Source organism: Epinephelus moara, chromosome 20, assembly GCF_006386435.1.
Source record: "Epinephelus moara isolate mb chromosome 20, YSFRI_EMoa_1.0, whole genome shotgun sequence".
NCBI lineage: Eukaryota > Metazoa > Chordata > Actinopteri > Perciformes > Serranidae > Epinephelus > Epinephelus moara.
Genome location: NC_065525.1, coordinates 9,496,219 through 9,516,223, shown reverse-complemented (window position 1 = coordinate 9,516,223; position 20,005 = coordinate 9,496,219). Strand labels below are relative to the sequence as shown.

General features: G+C 42.8%; 4 protein-coding genes across 4 annotated transcripts in view; 2 read left to right on the top strand and 2 right to left on the bottom strand.

Moving 5' to 3' along the window:
* The window catches only part of LOC126408251 (histone H2B 1/2-like), a 33,811-nt gene extending 23,009 nt beyond the window's left edge, over positions 1 to 10,802 (top strand). Inside the window, exon 3 of the mRNA XM_050073716.1 lies at positions 10,249 to 10,802. Within this exon, the coding sequence (XP_049929673.1) occupies positions 10,249 to 10,497 (249 nt within the window). The 3' untranslated portion in view covers positions 10,498 to 10,802. The remainder of the gene's footprint in view (positions 1 to 10,248) is intronic.
* Positions 1 to 20,005, bottom strand: part of LOC126408263 (histone H4) — an 82,266-nt gene that overhangs the window by 17,438 nt on the left and 44,823 nt on the right. The window lies entirely within an intron of this gene.
* LOC126408261 (histone H4) lies at positions 12,184 to 13,437 on the top strand. The gene has a single exon (XM_050073725.1). It carries the CDS (start codon positions 12,306 to 12,308, stop codon positions 12,615 to 12,617), a length of 312 nt encoding a protein of 103 aa, XP_049929682.1. The 5' UTR covers positions 12,184 to 12,305; the 3' UTR covers positions 12,618 to 13,437.
* The window catches only part of LOC126408233 (histone H1-like), a 73,383-nt gene continuing 67,070 nt past the window's right edge, over positions 13,693 to 20,005 (bottom strand). The window contains exon 2 of the mRNA XM_050073686.1: positions 13,693 to 13,958. Within this exon, the coding sequence (XP_049929643.1) occupies positions 13,881 to 13,958 (78 nt within the window). The 3' untranslated portion in view covers positions 13,693 to 13,880. The remainder of the gene's footprint in view (positions 13,959 to 20,005) is intronic.

The window sequence follows — 20,005 nt, the reverse complement described above, 5'->3', positions numbered from 1 at the left end:
GTATGTTGCTTTTCTCCAAGTCATTGAGCTCCGCTGATGAAACACTGACAAACCTGGATGTGTGCTCAGATGGATTCAGCTTCTCCTCTCCCTCATCTTCCTCTGATGACCATTCATAGTTCAATTCAAAACTTATTTTGGGAAATAAATCCATATTTTTGGTTTTTTGACAGTGGATGAATTAATTAGCCTACAACGCAACTGCTGACCTAACTGACACAAACCATCAGTTTTGATTTGATTGTTGATTGCAATCAGCTGTGAGGCGGAGTGATACATACACAGTGAAATAACCGTGATGTTGTACTCCAATATCGTCACGGTTTTACTGTCTCTCGACCAATCAGATTGCAGGGCCGGAACTAACTGTTGTATAATATTACTTATAAAATTATGATGCTTTGTCAAACAGCTATGTCGGCGTATGTGTTATTCCAAATTGTCCACTATCTGTTTCATGGCAGCAACGTGACATAACGCAGTATAAAGTTAGTAGTTAACTTGTGGACTGAATTGTAACTACAAATTATGTGGAACTGCGTTTTTCTGACACACTTATTTTGTGTGTAGTTTCCCAAAAAACACAGATAGAAGACGGGCATGGGTAGCAGCAGTGAGGAGAAAGGACTTTGTCCCGAGTGACTCCTCAGTCATCTGTAGCTGTCACTTAAGACCTGAGGACTTTGACAGGACTGGGCAGACTGTCTGTTTAAGGGACGGAGTGACTCCCTCTGTATTCAGTTTTCCCGAGCATCTCTGCAAAGCATCTAACACATGTAATGCCCACTAAACTTAACAATAGAAACACACTGTTTGATATTGTTCCTCTTGACATACTGGTAAATAATTAACTTTATCTCCAGGTGCCCAGTACATTCAGGTCAACAAGGACATCCCAAGCTGCTATACAAAGTCCTGATGTTCAGGTTCAGCCACCAGATGACCAGTCAACCTCAGTGAGTGAAACAATTTGTAGTTAAACACCTTTGCGGGAAGCTGGGCTTCTGTTACAGTGACATTTATGAAATGAGGACAATACATTTAAATTAATTATTTAAATATATGATTATATAATTACATTCATATTTTTCAGGATCATCAGTATGCCCTTGACCTGACTGATGTTAAACAGAAGTTAACTGAGGCACAGGAGAGGGTGGATGAATTGCAGAGAAAATTGCGAAATGCCAGGAATCGAGAAAGAAGGCACACTAAAACAGTGAAATCCCTGCTCCAGGATTTAAAAGAGAAAAACCTGCTTACAGAGGAACTGTAGCACAAGCTGGATTCGTACTCAGGTTGGTTGAATTGCCCAGCTCCTTCATTTAACAGATGCATGTGTAACATTAATAATTTTGTATTAATTTAAATTTATGTCTCAATACACACTTTTTGATTGCAGTCTCACCAATGTTCTCAAATATTTACTGAAATACTACAGTTGATCAAATTAGATTATTGGACTAAAAAAAAAAAAAAACACTATTTAGAAAACAACCTAATTGAGCTTCCAAGTATCCAACATTCTATTTGTTAAAAAAAATTAAATACTGTGATTTGTAAAGAATACACACATTCTTGGTTAGCCCACAGTTTTAATGTATGATGTTTTGTGCTGGTTTCATCATTAATGTATAGCTTTTTTTCCCATTTCAGATCTTCCAGTTGAACTCTTCAAGAAGGACTTACAAGTGCTGAGTAAGTGCATTGAACAAATCAATGATTGGATATGTCAGAGTTTTCTACAATTAAACAAAGATAAAACTGAAGTAATTGTTTTTGGAGCCAAAGAAAGGATTAAAAGGCAGTGCTGTACTACAATCAGTAATGTTAAAAAACACAAACCAAGCCAGGAATCTGGGTGTAATCATGGACTCAGACCTGAACTTCAACAGCCACATTAAGACAATTACAAAGTCAGCCTACTATAACCTGAAAAATATATCAAGGATTAAAGGACTTATGTCTCAGCAGGATTTGGAAAAAATTGTCTATGCATTTATCTTCAGTAGACTGGACTACTGTAACAGTGTCTTTACAGGTCTCCCTAAAAAATACATTAGACAGCTGCAGCTGACTCAGAACGCTGCTCCTCCAGTCCTCACTAAGACCAGAAAAGTGGATCGTAGAGTCCTCTCTAATACCAGAAAAGTAGATCATAAGCCGTTTCTCAATACTCAAGTTTGGCAGTTCGGACTTGTGGACTTGGCAAGTTTGGACATGGCAAGTCCACGCAAGAGTCCGGACTTCCCAAGAAAGGGAGAACGGGAGGACGGGAGTACAGTCATTTCTGCTTTTGGAACAGCAGCGAACTTGATGATGTCACCACCTCCGCTCGCCTTGGCTGTTGTACTGTGTTGTGTATACATGCATTTAGAATAAAACAATATAAACACAGCCCAGCCCTGCGTCTTTTCATAGGCATTGTAAGAAATTAATATGTATATGTTTTTAACGTTTCAACATATATAACTGACACACAAAAACATATAAATAGCCAAAATAGTTTCATAAAATGTCTTTTAAAACCTTTTCCCCGCAGCTGGCTTCTGATTATAATCAAAAGTCAGGTGCGGGGGGAAAGTTTGTGGAGAGTTGGTGGTTATTGTGATCGTGAGCATTGGCGAGTTGGAAATCAAAAATCAATAACGGATCGGAGAAGGTGTCTTGGCGCAGTTATTGCAGCAGGACTGCTGTACCTGCAGGCTGAGGAGGAGGCTGCCCAGCTGAGGAGGCAGATCCCAGAAAGACAGCGGAGAATGAGGATGAGGATGAGACGTGCGATGCTTGCATGTCTGTTCGATATGTTTGTCCAGTTGTGGACAGAGTACCCAGGAATATCACAACAAAGAACAAAAACTCAGTCACAAGTAAAAGTGCTGCATACCAAATCTGACTTGAGTAAAAGTATATGGTTATTGTCAGCCAAATGTAGGACTACTTAAAATTAAAAGTTCAAAGTACTCATGATGCAGAGTGACCCAATTTCAAGTGTTGTGATCATCATATACATGAATATGTATTGAGTATTAATTGATCAACGTCGGCTACATGTAAGCAGCATTTAAATCTTGTCATGGTAGAACTAATTTTAACACCTGTCACTGGTGTACTAGTCTAATCTATAACAACACACATCAACTTGTAAATATGAAACGTACAACATATAAAACAAACTATCTGAAAAGTAACTATAGCTATCAAATAAATGTTGCTTGAGTAGAATGTACAGTATTTCCCTCTCAGTAAATGGAAATACCCAAAGTACATCAAATTTGTACTTAAGTACAGTAGCTACTTGAGTAAATATACTTAGTTACTGTCCATCGCTGCATTTGTCTCATCATTATGCTTTCTGTCTACATTTTTATAGAGACTTGACAGTTTACTTGGTACACCTAGAAAAAACAACAGCAGTTTAATATTCAGTCTAACATTTTATTGAAGTGTTGAGTTGTAGATTGTGGTGCTGTTGAACTGTACTGGATTACACTGACAGCAGTTTCTCATATAGTCTGTCCTCACCAATATAAATGGATCAAACAGGTCAGATGTGAAGAGGAATATTTTATTCAGCCACACTTCAGACATCAGGTATACAATTCATTTTATTCAGCCACACTTCAGACATCAGGTATACAATTCATATCAGATAATCAATATTTAAAATGAGGTTGAATAAATAGCTACTACAATAAAGACAATGAATCTTTAAATACAATAAATAAATTACAATAAATTCTTAAAATCATTACTGAATGGTAAAAACACATAGGCCTAAATAAGCAAAAGAATGCAAAGAACAATAACATGTATATAAGAATATATATATAAGAATATATCTTATACTGAGACTGAATGTTGCCCATTAGACATTCCCCAAACAGATTACATTTCATATTTAACCACTACAGAGATATCAGCCACGAATTTCAAAGGGACTACCCGAGATAGGCTGCTCTCTGGGGCAGCCTGAGCGCTCATACACACGTTTATTATCCATGAGCACTGACACCGCTGTCATCTAGCGGACCTCAGTCACATTCAACTGGGCTCTGTATTAAAACATCGACCACGGGTCTGACGTTTAAACTACGCATGAAAACACTACGTTCTGTGACAAAACAACAGTAACATATTGGTAATTATGGCTTACAATTGTGCACCTTTCCCTCACTTGTCATTTTCCAATGATTGTTGCGAAATGCATGCTGGGAAACCTGGCTTTCTGAAGTCCACACAAGTCTGCTCCGATGCATCCCGGGTGAAATGGGTGTGGCGAGAACACATCTGGGAATTTCGACTGAACTTGGCTAGATGTGAACTTTGAATTGGAACAGTACTTGGGCTGTGACTGATGATGTGTCACAAGTCCACAAGAACACAAGTCTGCACAAGAACGCATATTGAGAAACGGCTATAGAGTCCTCACTAAGACCAGAAAAGTAGATAATAGAGTCCTCTCTAAGACCAGAAAAGTGGATCATATCACTCCACTTCTGAGGTCTTGACGCTGGCTTCCTGTCTGTCAAAGAATTGATTTCAAAGTACTGCTGTTGGTTTATAAAGCACTGAATGGTTTAGGACCAAAATACATTTCTGATCTGCTGCTACGTTATGAACCATCCAGACCTCTCAGGTGGTCTGGAATAGGTCTGCTTTCTGTCCCCAGAGTTAAAACTAAACATGGAGAAGCAGCTTTTAGTTTTTATGCTCCACATTTCTGGAACAAACTCCCACAAAACTGCAGATCTGCTCCAACTCTCTCTCAGCTCTTTTAAATAAAGCCTGAAGACTTTCCTATTTGCTACTGACTTTTATTAAATCAGTTTTAAGGCCTTGATCAATATCTTACACTGCACTGTAACTTTTATTCTACTGTTTTATCTATTGTGTTTGTTTGTGTTGCTTTTACATATTGTCTTATGGTCTTTTTAATTTGAGCTTTAAAGCTTGTTTACATTGCCTTGTGTTGCTTATACATTTTGTCTTTTTATTTTCATTTTATCTTGTTTTTAATGTAAAGCACTTTGTGTTGCATTGTGTCTGAAATGTGCTATACAAATAAACTTGCCTTCATCCTTGTCAAAGGTAAATATAACAGGTTATATGTCAGCATGTGTTGTGGTGTTTACACATTATCTATTGTTTTACCTGAAACAGGTGGTTGCAGACTGTGGACGCCAAGCCTGGCTTAAACACTTCACTTTTAGATATGCTGCAACAACAAAAAAATGAAGATCCGGCAAGATTCGGTGAAGTGTGCCTTATGGTGGATGGCATGGCCATCAGGAGGCAGGTTCAGTATGACTCTCACCCAAAAAATGACAGGCTTTGTCAATCTTGGAGACAGAATGGATGAGACCAGTGTGGCAAGTGAAGCCCTTGTTTTTATGGTTGTTGGACTGCAAGGCCACTGGAAAATGCCCATTGTGTACTTTATCAAAACATTGACACCAGACACCCAAAAGGTTTTGCTGCCGCATGCCTTGGAGGCACTACATGAAAGAGGGATTAAAGTGGTGTGTGTAACTATGGATAGACATTTGGCCAACATCAACATGTGCACCATGCTTGGATGCCAGCTCAAGCTGAACCCTCTGGAGCCTCAAAACATATTTTCCCCACCCATCTACAGGGGAAAATGTGTTCATCATGATGGACCCATGTCATATGTTGAAACTGGCGAAGAACATGTTACAAGCATACAGTTCCATCATCAGTCCTGCTGGTATTGTGAGATGGAGCCACATATCTGAGTTAAATGATGTACAGGAAAACGAGGGTCTTCATGCTGCCAACAAAATAACAAGAAAACGCATCAACTTCAGCAGTCAGAAAATGAAGGTGTCTCTGGCAGCGCAGACATTGAGCCGGTCAGTGGGGAAAGCTCTTCAAATGGTGAAAGAAGCTGGGTATCCACAGTTCAAGGACTGTTCTCCAACAGTCAAATTCATTGAGGTAATCCTTGAAAAGTTCCTCAGTACTCGTACTATTCAGCATTGTGTAAATGTTATGTATAGGAAAATAGGGCTGCAACAATTAGTCAATTCACATAAGATTATCAGGATTCCCAAGGTCAACTAATATCTGAAAAAGTCATGGAATTTTTAAAAGTAATTTTCCAGGTCTGGAAAAGTAATGGAATTAAGTAAAATCATCAAATATTTTGGAAAAGTTATGGAATTTTTTGTCTGTAATGTAATTAATTGTGCTATCTTACAGTAATCATGGACACAAGAGCTCCATCTCTCCTAAAATTAGGACACCTCAGGACCCCTAAAACTTCCTTTAGGACCCCTAAAACCTTCTCCAGGACCTATAATAACCTAGTATTTGTATTTCAGGTGACTGACAGATTGTTTGATGTGATGAACAGCAGGAACCCACGTGCCAAAGGCTTTAAAGCTCCACTAGGTCTCCTCAACTAGAAAGAGACATTAGAGTTCATGACTAAAGCCCGGTTTTACTTGACAAAGTTAATGATGAATGATGGCACTCCACTTCATTGCTCAAAGAGGTTTTTTAGTATTATGATTATTTTTTTCTTCTTATATCCATAAATAAGGTAGATGCCACTATCAGGCCAGAAATGTTTATATATATTGTAAAGATTTTCCTAAACAGTAGCATCAGTTGGTGCCAGGGAAAATATTTGCAGTGTTGATTTTACATGTTGGTGAATGTTTCATGTTTCCTAACATCAATCATCTCACTGGCCTAAGTAAACAGCTAAAGTAAAATAAATTATAATCGAAATCAGTATTACAAACAAACAAACCTGACAAACAAGAACAAGTAAGCATACCTACAGCTTGTTAAAGGTGTTTACTTTCACTAAGGTTAAAGAGTAAATTGTTCTTTTGCAGGGCCTTCAAACATGAACAAATAATAAACAGAGGAATATAAACCTAAAGAAAAACATAATTAATTGTTTCAAAAAGATTTACTCTTTAAAACTTCTGTTGTGTTGAGTTTTACGTTCATTTCATTTTCTTTGACGTCGTGTTCAAAAAACGTCTGCTTGCTGTTCCAGTTTGATGTTTTTTTGGTACCTTTGTCCAGTTCATTACTTGAAAAATGTTGGGCACTTCATATCAGAGGTAAGTTTTGGTAATATGTTAAATGTATAGATCAACATCATTACTATACTACATTATATCTTTGAGTATTTGCATGCACTGTTTTTTGCTACTTACTACAAAAAAAGTTCTCAGCAGTCTTCAGTGTTCTGTTTTGCATGTGTTCAAGTTCAATTATAATTACTTTGAAATTATTTGATATGATAGGACAGAGTTGATGGTTTTATACAGCAAGTATTTGCATACTGATGTTCTTCTATATTTCAAAAGGTACCTGTCTGTGACTGGTTTCTTGATCAACATCGAGACACTGACCCTGATGATACCAGAGCTGCTTCAGTCCCAACGGTATGTGTGCACATACCGCTTCAGCCAGGATCATTTGGAGCTCCTCTTTAACTCCATCAGGGCCTCAGGTAAGAGCTGATGTTTAAGAGCACAGTCCTATAAGGACAGAGGGTTTTGTTTTGTTTGGTTAAAAAAAACACATGACTATGTTATCTCTTGTATAAATTCCAGGTGGATGGAACAACAATCCAAGTGTGGTCCACTTCCAGAGTGTCTTCATGCGTCTCATGGTGCACTGCGGCATTTCTCCAGGAAACACAGGCAACGTCAGAGCACAGGATGACACAGTGTCTCTGTCAGCTGTGGACATGTCATCTGTAGTGCCAGCTGCAGAGGCTGACACTGCATCCTCTCCATTTGAGTGTGGTGTTAGTGTGTTGTTGGACCACACCTACCTGCCAACTGGCTTTGGGTGCCTAACCGAGAATGCTCTGGTTTATATTGCAGGTTTTGTTGTCAGACAGGTCATGAAGCAGCTTTCATGTGATGTATGTCGTAACAGTCTGGTTTGTGAAGCTGTACCAGCATCATTTTGTGAGGGCTACCACCTGCTAACTTTGAAAAACAAAGGAGGCCTGATGATTTGAAGCAAAGGTGCAGTCAAGGTGATCCGTGCAGCAGAGCACTGCATCCGACGTGCCTTAAACATATCATCTGCAGCACATCAGTGCACTGTGTCCCTGGTCAACCGTGTTGTCAGAGCAGACATAGGTTTTGAAGATGTGTTTGATCTTGGTGACCACATTGTTGAAACCCAGGATGGTATCGACAACCATCACTATAGCCTCATATCTTTAGTCGTGAGCAGCTTTCATAAGTTGAGGCAACACCATGTGGCAAAAATCCACACTCTACAATTGCAGAGTGGCAACCTGAGAAAGAAGCTGTGTAAAGTAGTGTTGTTCCAGGGCTATTAGAGAAAACATGCAGCCTGCAGGCCAAATCCGGCCAGCCAGACGGTCCAGTCCGGCCCGCGGGACGACTTTGCAAAGTGTAAAAATTAAGAATATAGTTCTGTGAAAATGAATGCTTACTGTGGAAATATTTAAGACACTGAACATTGTGCAATATAATGTCAGTCAGCTTCAGTACAAAAGAGTTTGGTTTGGTGAAAACCTATTGTTCATGTACTGCACAACTTTTATGTATCTTTATTTTTTTATTTACAAGGTAATAACTTAACCTTGTTCCTCAATAATTCCCACTTTAGTTTGTATGGTGTGGTGTGTCAGTTCAAATGGTCAGGATTACTATGTGGAAATACATGTAAATTTAAAACAATTTCTAGATCTTTAAAAATTGTTTTGATCATAAATTAAAATACTTTATTCTAGTCTAAATGTTGTGTGCCTTTGTAGACACTGTGGTCTGTAAGTTGTAATGCACATGCATAATAAATGATAAACTGAGGCATAATATTGTTGAAATTGCACTTAATTGAAATTTCAGGTTCATAATGTTTTGTGAAAAGATAGGTCATTAAATGTGAACATTTTCAGAATGTACCTTTACTTTTTTGGACTAAAACAAAGGGAACATTTTGGAGTTGACATTATACATAGGCTATTATGTTATGATTTTACTGGTCCGGCCCACTTGAGATCAAATTTGGTTGTATGTGGCCCCTGAACTAAAATGAGTTTGACACCGCTGCTCTAGGACCTCTAAAAGCTGCTGTATGACCACTAAAACTTCCTCTAGGACCCCTAAAACTTCCTCTAGGGCCTCTACAACTTTCTCCAGGACCTCGAAAACTTCCTCCAGGACCCATAAAACTTCCTCTAGGACCTTGAAAACTTCCTCCAGGACCTCTAAAACCTTCTCCAGGACCTGTAAACCGTCCTCTAGGACCCCTAAACATCTTTTAGGAACCCTGAAACTCTCTCACGTCCTCTAAAACCTCCTTCATGACCTCTAAAGCTTCCTCCGGGTCCCCTAAAACCTTCTCCAGGACTCCTTATAATAATACTACTGTACACTGTATATATTTTTTGTAAATATGACCTAATAATGTAAACAGTTCTGTGTCCAGGCCCCCATGAGCACTGTGGTGTTCTACATATGAGATTAAAGCAAATTTTGTGTAAACATGCAGCTCTAAATCATTTATTTTCACTTGTACAAACCAACATTAATAATTAAATGACATCATGGTGGGCATTGTACATCTAGTAAGAAAAAAGAATATTTATTTCATGGGGAAAGTTTAGTTTAAATGTGTTGTAGAACTATTACTGTTACTTTATCTACACAAGATCAAATATTTTGGTATGAAAAGCTGCATTTTTTATTTAACCAAGTATCCTGTATCATAACTACATGTCTGACGATTGTAACAAACCAAACAGCATGAAAATCGGTTGAGAATTCAGCGAGTAATGATTATTTTAATCATAAACAGTCTTCTGCCTCAATAGAATACATGCATTAGGCAGCGCGGCTCCACCTGGGCAAGATGGCGGCCGCGTTGACGTATCGCTCCAATGAGGAGCGCCGTTGAATGCGGCATCATATATCTCTATGGTAAATACATCTGATGAGAGTCGCTTTTTCGTTTGGCGCATGCTCAGTCCCACTCAGAAGAAACCCAATCCAGTGCGAGCAACAGCACAGTAATATTTGCATCAGGACGATACAAATAAACCGTCATTAAAACAGTTGTCCACATTCTGAATCATCCCAGCTGAGCAGGATGCCTGAAACCACCGTGAAAGCGCCCAAGAAGGGCTCAAAGAAAGCCGTTTCCAAAGGAGCGAGTAAGACCGGTAAAAAGAGGAGAAAGACTAGGAGGGAGAGCTACGCCATCTACGTGTACAAGGTGCTGAAGCAGGTCCACCCCGACACCGGCATCTCGTCCAAGGCTATGGGTATTATGAACTCGTTTGTGAGCGACATCTTTGAGCGCATCGCCGGTGAGGCCTCCCGTTTGGCTCACTACAACAAGCGCTCCACCATCACTTCCAGAGAGATTCAGACCGCCGTCCGCCTGCTGCTGCCCGGTGAGTTGGCCAAGCACGCCGTGTCTGAGGGCACCAAGGCCGTCACCAAGTACACCAGCTCCAAGTAAACAGTCCTGTTGCCTCTTATAACAAACCAACGGCTCTTTTAAGAGCCACCCACTTTATCTGAAGATCAACCTTTTATAAGTATTGGTGATATGTTTATGATATCCTTCCACCAGGCCAATTATGATTTTAAATGTCGACTTGAGTTACACACATTCTCTTACTGGAGAATCACAAGTAGGCTACTACAGTAAGCAGCACATATTCCATATATCCATTTCCATGCATTTAGTGTACAGACCCAATACTATTATTTTCTATAACCTATTGACAGATTGTTTCGCCCATCAACAAAACCAAAGACAGAACTGTGTTTTGTTGTCCCTGCCTGTACAACAAAAATAAAGCTTAATAATACATCTTATCTTGAGACAAATCCCACAAATTTAAACAAAACTTAACCATTGTAGTGTTTCATCATGTGAACATTAGAATATATTATATTTAGGTTTAGTTGAATCATTTAATGGTAAATTCAGTCCTTATTTTCCAGAATCTCACAATTTCTGGAAATAAATTTAGCATATATTTAGAAGGATTAATAAGTGAATGAAACTGATACAGCAGCCAAAAAGATCATGTACAAAGTAATAAAGTTGACTTTAAGGATATAAAGCCTCAGATTAAATGTACCTGCCATGACTGTAATGGAGGTTTGATACAAAACAAAAATGCTGTTTAGCAACTAAGGAGCATCATCAGTGTTTTATTGTGACACAATTCTTACATCAGGCAGATGGATAAGACAAAAGTTGGGCGTCTCATAAAACTTCTCTCTGGAACAACTGTGATAAACTTATCAGAAACAAATATTTATTCTTTCGTACATGGTTCCAAAGAGAAATTATTTCTTTGATGAATTTGGCATGAACAATGAACAGTTTATGTCTATTCACAGTTTTTCCAGTTCCTTTCAGATAATTCATTTTTTTGACTCGTGCTTTTCTAAATGTGTTCACTCAACTTATGAAAAAACAATCTAAGATGATGAGATTAATATAACACGCCCTTTACTGACATGAAAGGATGAAACTGCACCAAAAGACACATTTTTCTGAAGGTCTAAAATTAAGAACATAAACTGGAGAGGACCTCGGCTGTTACCTTATGAGTAATGCATCTTAAAGCTAAAGACGTACACCTCAGAATTTCACACAAAAACTACCCTGCCAGTTACCATATTGCTAAATTTACAGACCATAATGCCTCATGCTCCTTTTGTAAAAATAATATAGAAAGTATTTCCCCTTGAACCTCAGCGACATTATTTATTATGATAATCCAGAGAAAAGCACTCTTGAATCTCATTGACATTGTTTTCTAATGCAACTTTTTACTTACAAGAACACGTCATTTAAGTCAATGAATTTTAGTGACTTTTTAGCTTTTGTCAAAAAATTCAAGGCTCTTCTCAAGTCACTCAGTTATTCTTTTTGGTTCCTAAAAACGCCCTTGCATCTTCTTGTTGTCTCTTTTGTTTGTGTTAATATCACGCAATTGTCTTGAAATACTGTTATTCATATGTTTTTTATATATATATATATATATATATATTCTTATTATAATTATTCTCATAAAAAAGAGACAAAACAAAACAAAAGGCGGTTCAAAGATGAGTCATTCACAGTGGAATAGTAATTTCCCGCCTCTACTGTGAAGGTGAAGGGTTCATCAGCGTCCTAGTTTCTATTGTTAGAACAAATGTCTCCGCCCAGCAGAGCTCAACTACGTCCGCAGCAAGGATTTATTTACCCACGTTCACAACGTCCAACCTTCAGTTTTGCTTCGGTTCAAACTAGACTCTGACAAAATGAGTGGTCGCGGCAAGGGAGGAAAAGGACTCGGTAAAGGAGGCGCTAAACGTCACCGTAAAGTGCTCCGTGATAACATCCAGGGAATCACCAAACCCGCTATCCGCCGTCTGGCTCGCCGTGGTGGAGTGAAGCGTATCTCCGGTCTGATCTACGAGGAGACCCGCGGTGTGTTGAAGGTGTTCCTGGAGAATGTCATTCGTGATGCCGTCACCTACACCGAGCACGCCAAGAGGAAGACTGTGACCGCCATGGATGTGGTGTATGCTCTGAAGAGGCAGGGCCGCACTCTGTACGGCTTCGGAGGTTAAATCACCGTCTCATCTCACTGCAACACAACGGCTCTTTTAAGAGCCACTCACATCACCTCAAGAGCTCGTTTCTGTTGATTTAATACCGCTGTATGTTCTAATTTGACGTGGTTTCCTCTAAGTCCCTCATATTGATGAAGGGAGAAGTGTCGAGTACCATCTATGTGACGCAATCGTGGCAACATTATTAATGCTTATTCAAAAACAACAGATTATCTGAGAGCAGGCCTGGACTGGCCGTCGGGTATATCTGAAACATTCACTGTCACAAACGGACTTTCACACACCTCATTGCGTGGACTGTCTGAAAAGTATGATGACTTAAAGTAAACGTAACATCAGTATGAAAATATTTTGCCGAAGTCCTACATTCATATTTTTTCTCATTTATTAGCGTCACTACTTACAGTACAAAAAGTAAAGTTACCCCTCTCATGATGCAGAAGGACCACTTCTTAAAATTATTTATAAAATTCTATTAGCCTGTAATTATCAGTGCATTAATGTTAATCATTTTATCTGCTGTAGGTAACAATAAGATAAGATAGACCTTTATTGATCCCACAATTGAGAAATTCCAGTGTTACAGTGGCCAAGGAGAAAGAGTCAGATCAAAAATGTCAAACTAAAAACTTAAAAACAAGGCATGAAAAAAAATACAAAAAATATGAATAAGAATAAGAAATGCCAATTAATAATATTAATAATCATATTATAATAATAAGCAATGGATTAAAGAGAGCATATCTAGCGCAAAGTGATTGTATGTGCAAAAAGCAACAACAAGGGGAACAGTAATGTTTATAATGGTGTTTATAACGTGTCCATGGTGCAGCTGATTATCAGCAGTGTTGGTTAGTAGTCTGACAGCAGCAGGCAGGAAGGACCTGCGATAGCGTTCCTTCACACACTTTGGGTGAATCAGTCTATCGCTGAAGGAGCTCTCCAGAGCTTTTATGTCCTCCTGCAGGGGGTGGGAGTGTTAGTCCTCAGGAGGATGACAGCCGAGCTGTTATCTCTGTCTCCAACCACCTGCACAGAGTCCAGAGAGCATCCCAGGGCAGAGCTTTTTTGTTTTTTTTTGTTTTCGTCTTTTGATGTAAATAAAACTTTCCCATGATGATTTATTGTAAAGGCTAAGTTTAAAAACAGAACAAACAAAACAACCCTTTTAGTTAATGACAGAGTGCTCTTTAAGGATGATGTGGGTGGCTCTTAAAAGAGCCTTTTAGTGACTAGTTTGTTGATGAGACTGATGACAGCTCACTTCTTCTTGGCTGCTGCTTTCTTGACTTTGGGCTTGGCTGCCTTCTTTGCGGGGGCTTTCTTGGCTGCAGGGGGCTTTTTGGCCACCCCGATTCAGCGCCCCGCCGGAGCGGTCCGTCTGTGTCCCAGCTGCCAGGTCGGTTACATCATGCCGGCTGACCTTCATCCCCGCTGCGAGACGTGTCTCGGTCCCAAGCACGCAGGGATAGCTCTCACCGCCCAGGCCGCGTGTGCCTTCTGCGCTCGCTTGCCTGTGGAAGAGCTACAGAGGATGCCTTCACAGCGCTGATACCAGATGGTGACGGATCCCAGGGATCAGGTTACCGCCCGTCTCACCGACCGTGCGCACCAGTGTGCTGCACAGTCGGCGGCGGTGAATAACATCGCTCTGCTCGCCTCTGCTGTCTCCGCTGTAGCTACACAGCCTGGCGCGCTCCCTCCCGAGATGGCGACAGAGATCGGGAAGGCCATGTCTGCCATTTTGACTCTCTCCACAGCACGGTGGCACAGGCTCGGGTCATGGCGTGGCAGACGATGCTGCAGCGAAACATGTGGCTCCACATGTCCCAGCTCCCGGCACAGATCAGAGGGGAGCTGCTGGGCGGCCCCATCAGCTCCGATGGGCTGTTTGGGCCGCTCCTCCAGAGCGCCACCACCCACCTGCAGAATGCGTCTGAGGAAGCGGACAGAGTGATGAGACACACCTCGTGGAGCAGAGCAGCGCCGCGCCCTCAGCGATCTCAAGGCTCCTGGCGTGATCGCCGGGATGCACGTCCCAGACAGAGGCGCCCCACAGCCAGTGCTGCGGCTGCGTCTCGGTCCGCTCCCGCTCCTCCACCACCACCTCCTCCGCCGCCTCAGCACCCTCCTCCAGCCACGGCTCCACCACGCCGTCATGCTGCCAGGGGCCGGCGCGCTGCCTGCACCTGGTCCAACCCACCGGCTGAACCTCCTCGCAAGCAGCCGCGGTACTGACGGGACGCGGGGGAAGTGTGTTTCTCTCCGGGAACTGCCGGACACAACGGCTCTTCTAAGACCAACTCACCTGTCACTGAAGAGCAGTTTCTTTTCGAACAGTCCGCTTTTGTCTCCACTGAGCATTCAGCGTCTGTTTTCACCGAGACACACGTCCCCCACACACATGCTGCCTCCGCTGCGCACACAGACAATACGTCAGTCGCTGAGGCAGTCCTGTCCCTCTCTCACGTTTTTATGAGCGAGTGTCATTCCTCTTCCCAAGTGTGCACAATAGCCTACACACACTCTCCGCCTCTCTGCAGCCTCCCTACCTCACACCCATCGGTGCGAGTTAGTGGGGGTTTTTCGCCATGGCATGAAACAGACTCAGAGTCTGAGTGAGTGGATGTCGACCCACACACTGTCACACGTCCCCCCTCTCAGCCCTTTCATCCCTGCCCTCCCATGGGCTGTGTCGAGTGGTCACTCGTTTCACACAACGGCGGTGAGGGTGTTACGGTGGCTGTCAGTAATGTCCCCAGAGTCCAGTATCAGTACAACCGGCTGCCTTTCGGTTATTCTCTGGATCCTCGCACTTTCTCCAAATGCGTGGAAACAGCCCTGGAGCCATTACGCAGGAGAGGCATCAGGGTTTTATTTTACCTGGACGGCGTCATCCAGGGAGAGCGCAGCGCTCCACACAGTGGAGCTCGTCAAACATCTGTGTTTGCTGGGTTTTGCCATAAACTGGCAGAAGTGCTCTCCCCTCCCAGTCGATAATTTACCTGGGAGTGCATCTGGATTCCTCCATCATGAGAGCGAAACTGTCTCCAGCCAGGTTAAAAACACTCAGCTCTCTCCTGTCACGCATCGCACCTCGCAAGGTGGTAACGGCTCTGTCTGTGATGCGCCTGCTGGGCATGATGTCAGCCAGTCATGTGGTGGTCCCTCTGGGTCTTCTTCACATGAGAAAAATTCAGAGGTGGTTCGGCCGTCTTCGCCTCAATCCGATACGTCACAAAAGACGCATGATAACTGTTCCTCCCTCCCTGCAGTCGGACCTGTCATACTGGAAAACCCCTCGCGTTCTGTCAGCAGGGGTTCCCCTCGGGAGAGCTACGTCACACATCGTCAGCAGGGGTTCCCCTCGGGAGAGCTACGTCACACATCTCAGTGTTCACGGACGCATCTCTCTTCGGGTGGGGAGGAATGTGTCTGTCTCATGTGGTAGGAGGGAAATGGCCAGAGCCACCATCCCTCCACATAAACTGCCTGGAGCTGTCCACGGTGCTGAAAGTGCTGAAACACTTTGCTCTACTGTTGAAAGACAAACATGTAGTGGTGAGAACAGACAACATGACAGCAGCGGCGTATATAAATCACCAGGGCGGCGTTCGCTCAGCTCAGCTGCTGGAAATAGCCAGAAGCCTCCTGCTGTGGTGTCACACGAACCTGCGCTCCGTCAGAGCAGTTTACATCCCAGGCAAACAGAACCGAGCCGCGGATCTGATGTCACGCGGAGGTCCCTCCCAAAACGAGTGGAAGTTGAATCCCACACTCACTCAGATGCTGTGGAACAGGTTCGGGAGAGCAGAGGTGGATCTGTTTGCCTCACGGGAAGACGCACAGTGCGCGCTATGGTTCTCCATGAGCGCACGAGACGACCCTCCGCTGGGAGTGGATGCCTTCTCTCACCAACCGTGGCCCAAAGCTCTTCTTTACGCTTTCCCCCCGGTCTCCCTGATTCCTCGCCTCTTAGCGCGCATTCAGGAGGAGAGCTTAACAGCCATTCTGGTGGCCCCGGAACGCACGAGCGCATCATGGTTTCCGACCATGATACAGCTGCTATCAGGGAAGCCATGGCGACTCCCGTGGCGCAGAGACGCGCTCTCGCAGCTGGACGGCGCAATCCTGCAGTTCCCGGTGATAGGTCAGCGGTTAAGGGCCTGGCCCCTGAACGGGAACGCCTGGAGAGACTAGGTTTACCCCCTGCAGTGGTACGCACTATCCAGGGGGCAAGGGCCCCTTCTACTACGACCTGTTATGCAGCGAAATGGTCCGCTTTTCAACGCTGGTGTGTGGAGAGGGGTTTTGATCCCACATCGTGCCCTCTGCCACAGGTGTTAACTTTTCTCCAGTTGCTAGTAGATAGAAATTTGGCTCTATCTACAGTTAAAATGTATGCTGCCGCCATTTCATCCTGTCATGAAGGCTATGGAGAGAGATCCGTTTTTGCGCACCCGCTGGTTAAGCACTTTTTGAAGGGAGTCAGACGTCAGAGACCTGTCACGCGCCCTTTGGCACCACAGTGGGATTTACCTCTGGTGCTACGCGCTTTGGGAGAACCTCCCTTCGAGCCTCTGCCACAAATCTCTCTCAGACTACTGTCATTGAAGACAGCGCTTCTCTTAGCCCTGACTTCGGCTAAGAGAGTGAGTGATTTATGTGCGCTCAGTCTCCCCGTCTTGTCTCGTTATCAGAGATGACGGGAGCTCAGCTACTCTGAGACCGAAATCCCTCATTCATGCCTAAAATCATAACCAGCTCTTTTAGATCGAGAGTAATTTCACTGGAAGGTTTCTTCCCTCCTCCCCACAGGAGTGAGAGAGAAGAAACATCACACCGACTCTGCCCGGTGCGCGCTCTGTCTCATTACGTGACGCGCACAGCGAGCCTCAGACAGACACAGCAGCTGTTTGTACATTACAGAGCATTCACAAGGAAAAGCCCTCACGAAAAAGCTCTTAGCCCACTGGCTGTGTGACGCTATCACACAGGCATATGCTGCAGCGGGAGTGGACCCCCCGCCGGGTATTCGAGCGCACTCTACAAGGGCTTTGTCCTCCTCCACAGCTCTCCTCAGAGGGATGGCAGTGGCAGATATTTGTGCGGCAGCATCATGGGCTTCCCCGTGTCCTTTTATTCGGTTCTATTTACGTGACATGTCTGAGTCCTCCCTGACTCACTCAGTTTTGAACGTGCTCAATGTTCAGTGACACACTGTCAGCTCTGAGCGCGTTACGCACACACAGTCATCTGGTAGAGAGACATTATATGTGCTACAAGCTGGCATATATGTTCAATCTCTCTTTGAACTTATTTGTACGAGCCTCTGGACTGCCACAATGCGTAACGGTCGTCCCTGCCTGCTCTCCCAACATGAGTTCGCTGTGTGTTAGATGCGCTTGTATGCGTTCTTTGTGCGCAACTGCGCGCGCCATGTGTACCCTCCTCCACTCACGTCATCATGGATTAGTGAGCCGTTCCGCCCTCTCATCACCTGCTCTGCTCACGTGTGGGACTTTTTACAGTGCGTAATTATCGTCCCCACTCTCCACAGCAGCAGGTGTGCCAGGTGCATGAGTGTGATGTTTTTCACTTTGACCATTCACTCAGGGCGAGAACAGAGGGGAAATACAGTATGGTTTTATGTCCTCGTATTTTTATTGTGCTCTGCACTAATGGGTTGTGAACTGGTGTGTGTTTTAAGTGCTTGTGGACTGTGGTGGCACAGTGGGCCATTGGCCACATCAGCTTCGCCCTAAACCCAATAGCGACAGCTCTTAAAGGGCGAAGCCTATACGAAATAGAACGTTGGTTACGTACTGTAACCCCAGATTCTATGAGTATAGGCGCAGCCCTCTAAGATCCAGGCCCCACTGCCCCACCAACGTCAGCTGAAGAAAAAGCTGGTTTATTAGGGAGCAGATCTCTGGTCACGCAGGTATTACATACCCTGTATGCGGACCAGGGAGGGGCAACTGTGCAGGGCACAGTGGCGCGAAAGAAAATCTTCACGACTGCGCATGCGCGCGGGGATAAACCCAATAGCGACAGCTCTTAGAGGGCTGCGCCTATACTCATAGAATCTGGGGTTACAGTACGTAACGAACGTTTCATGACTTTGAAATAGACCTGGGTCATCAATCAATGATCACATGGATTTACAGGGAAGAAAATGGATTGAGACAAAGTCACCATGTTCACACCCACAGACAAAACACATATTAATCAATCAGTGTATTTATTTATTTGCATTCTTCTATAACTGGGCTTTAGAAGTGTGAGGGGGTTTATTTAATGTGGGTAGCGAGTAATTTTAATGGCAAAGATTTCAAGAATACAGGACACAAATTATTCTTCAGAGGCATAAACTCACAATTTTTCCCAGTTGATTGTAATCCTGACAGTCTGCTTAATGATTTAGTGTAGGTCAGGAGGTCGGGAACAGAGACTACTGGGTCCAATAACGAGATCAGTAAATCACCCACGTATATTCCACATCACAAAACTTCACACCGTGAAGTATTTCACCAATTGCTGAAATATGATTACCCAATCTTTTAGCCAGAACTTAAGTTATTACTTTCTGATCACAATTTAAAAGAGAAATAGGCCAATAATTTGCAGGGTCAGACTCTTCCTTTCTCATGGAGTCATTCACCATCCTAAGCATGAAAGGGACAACTTTTTCATGGAATGCTTTGTAAAATTCACAGCCAAAGCCGTCTGGGCCAGCTGCTTTTCCAGAGGGGAAGGCCTGAATAGCATTCAAGACATCAGTTTTAGAAATTGGAGCATCCATATCATCTTGTGATGCACTGTCTAATTGAGGAACCTTTAGATTGGCAAAAAAGTTTGAAAAATCAGCTTCAGAGGCATTTACTCTACTGGAATACAATTCCGTGTAGAAGTCCCTGAAGCAAGCGTTTATCTCATTTGGCTTAGTAACCAATTTACTTGCTTAGCCTGCTCACCTCGGTTTCTTCTGAGCGAGAATGAGCATGTGTAAAACATGTAACCTTCCCTGTGATCAGATGTATTTACTGTAGAAACAGAGGTGTGAGGTGATTTATTGACTGACAACAACAGGACAACAATGATTAACAACTAAACTTCATAAGTTTATAGTTGAGTTGCTTTATGAAAGTTGTCCTAATTGACCAGTTCTGTAAGTACTCTGATCTTTTAAAAGGAGCAATTTAATACTCTGTTACAAGTCCTGCATTCAAAGTTTTACTTTATCAACAATACAAATTATTACTATCACATATTCTTAAAGTACCAAAAGTAAAGGTAGTAATTATGGAGAATGGCCCATGTCAGAATAATGAATGTTATACTTAAGATGATAATTACTGATGTGTTTCATGACTATCCCAGAG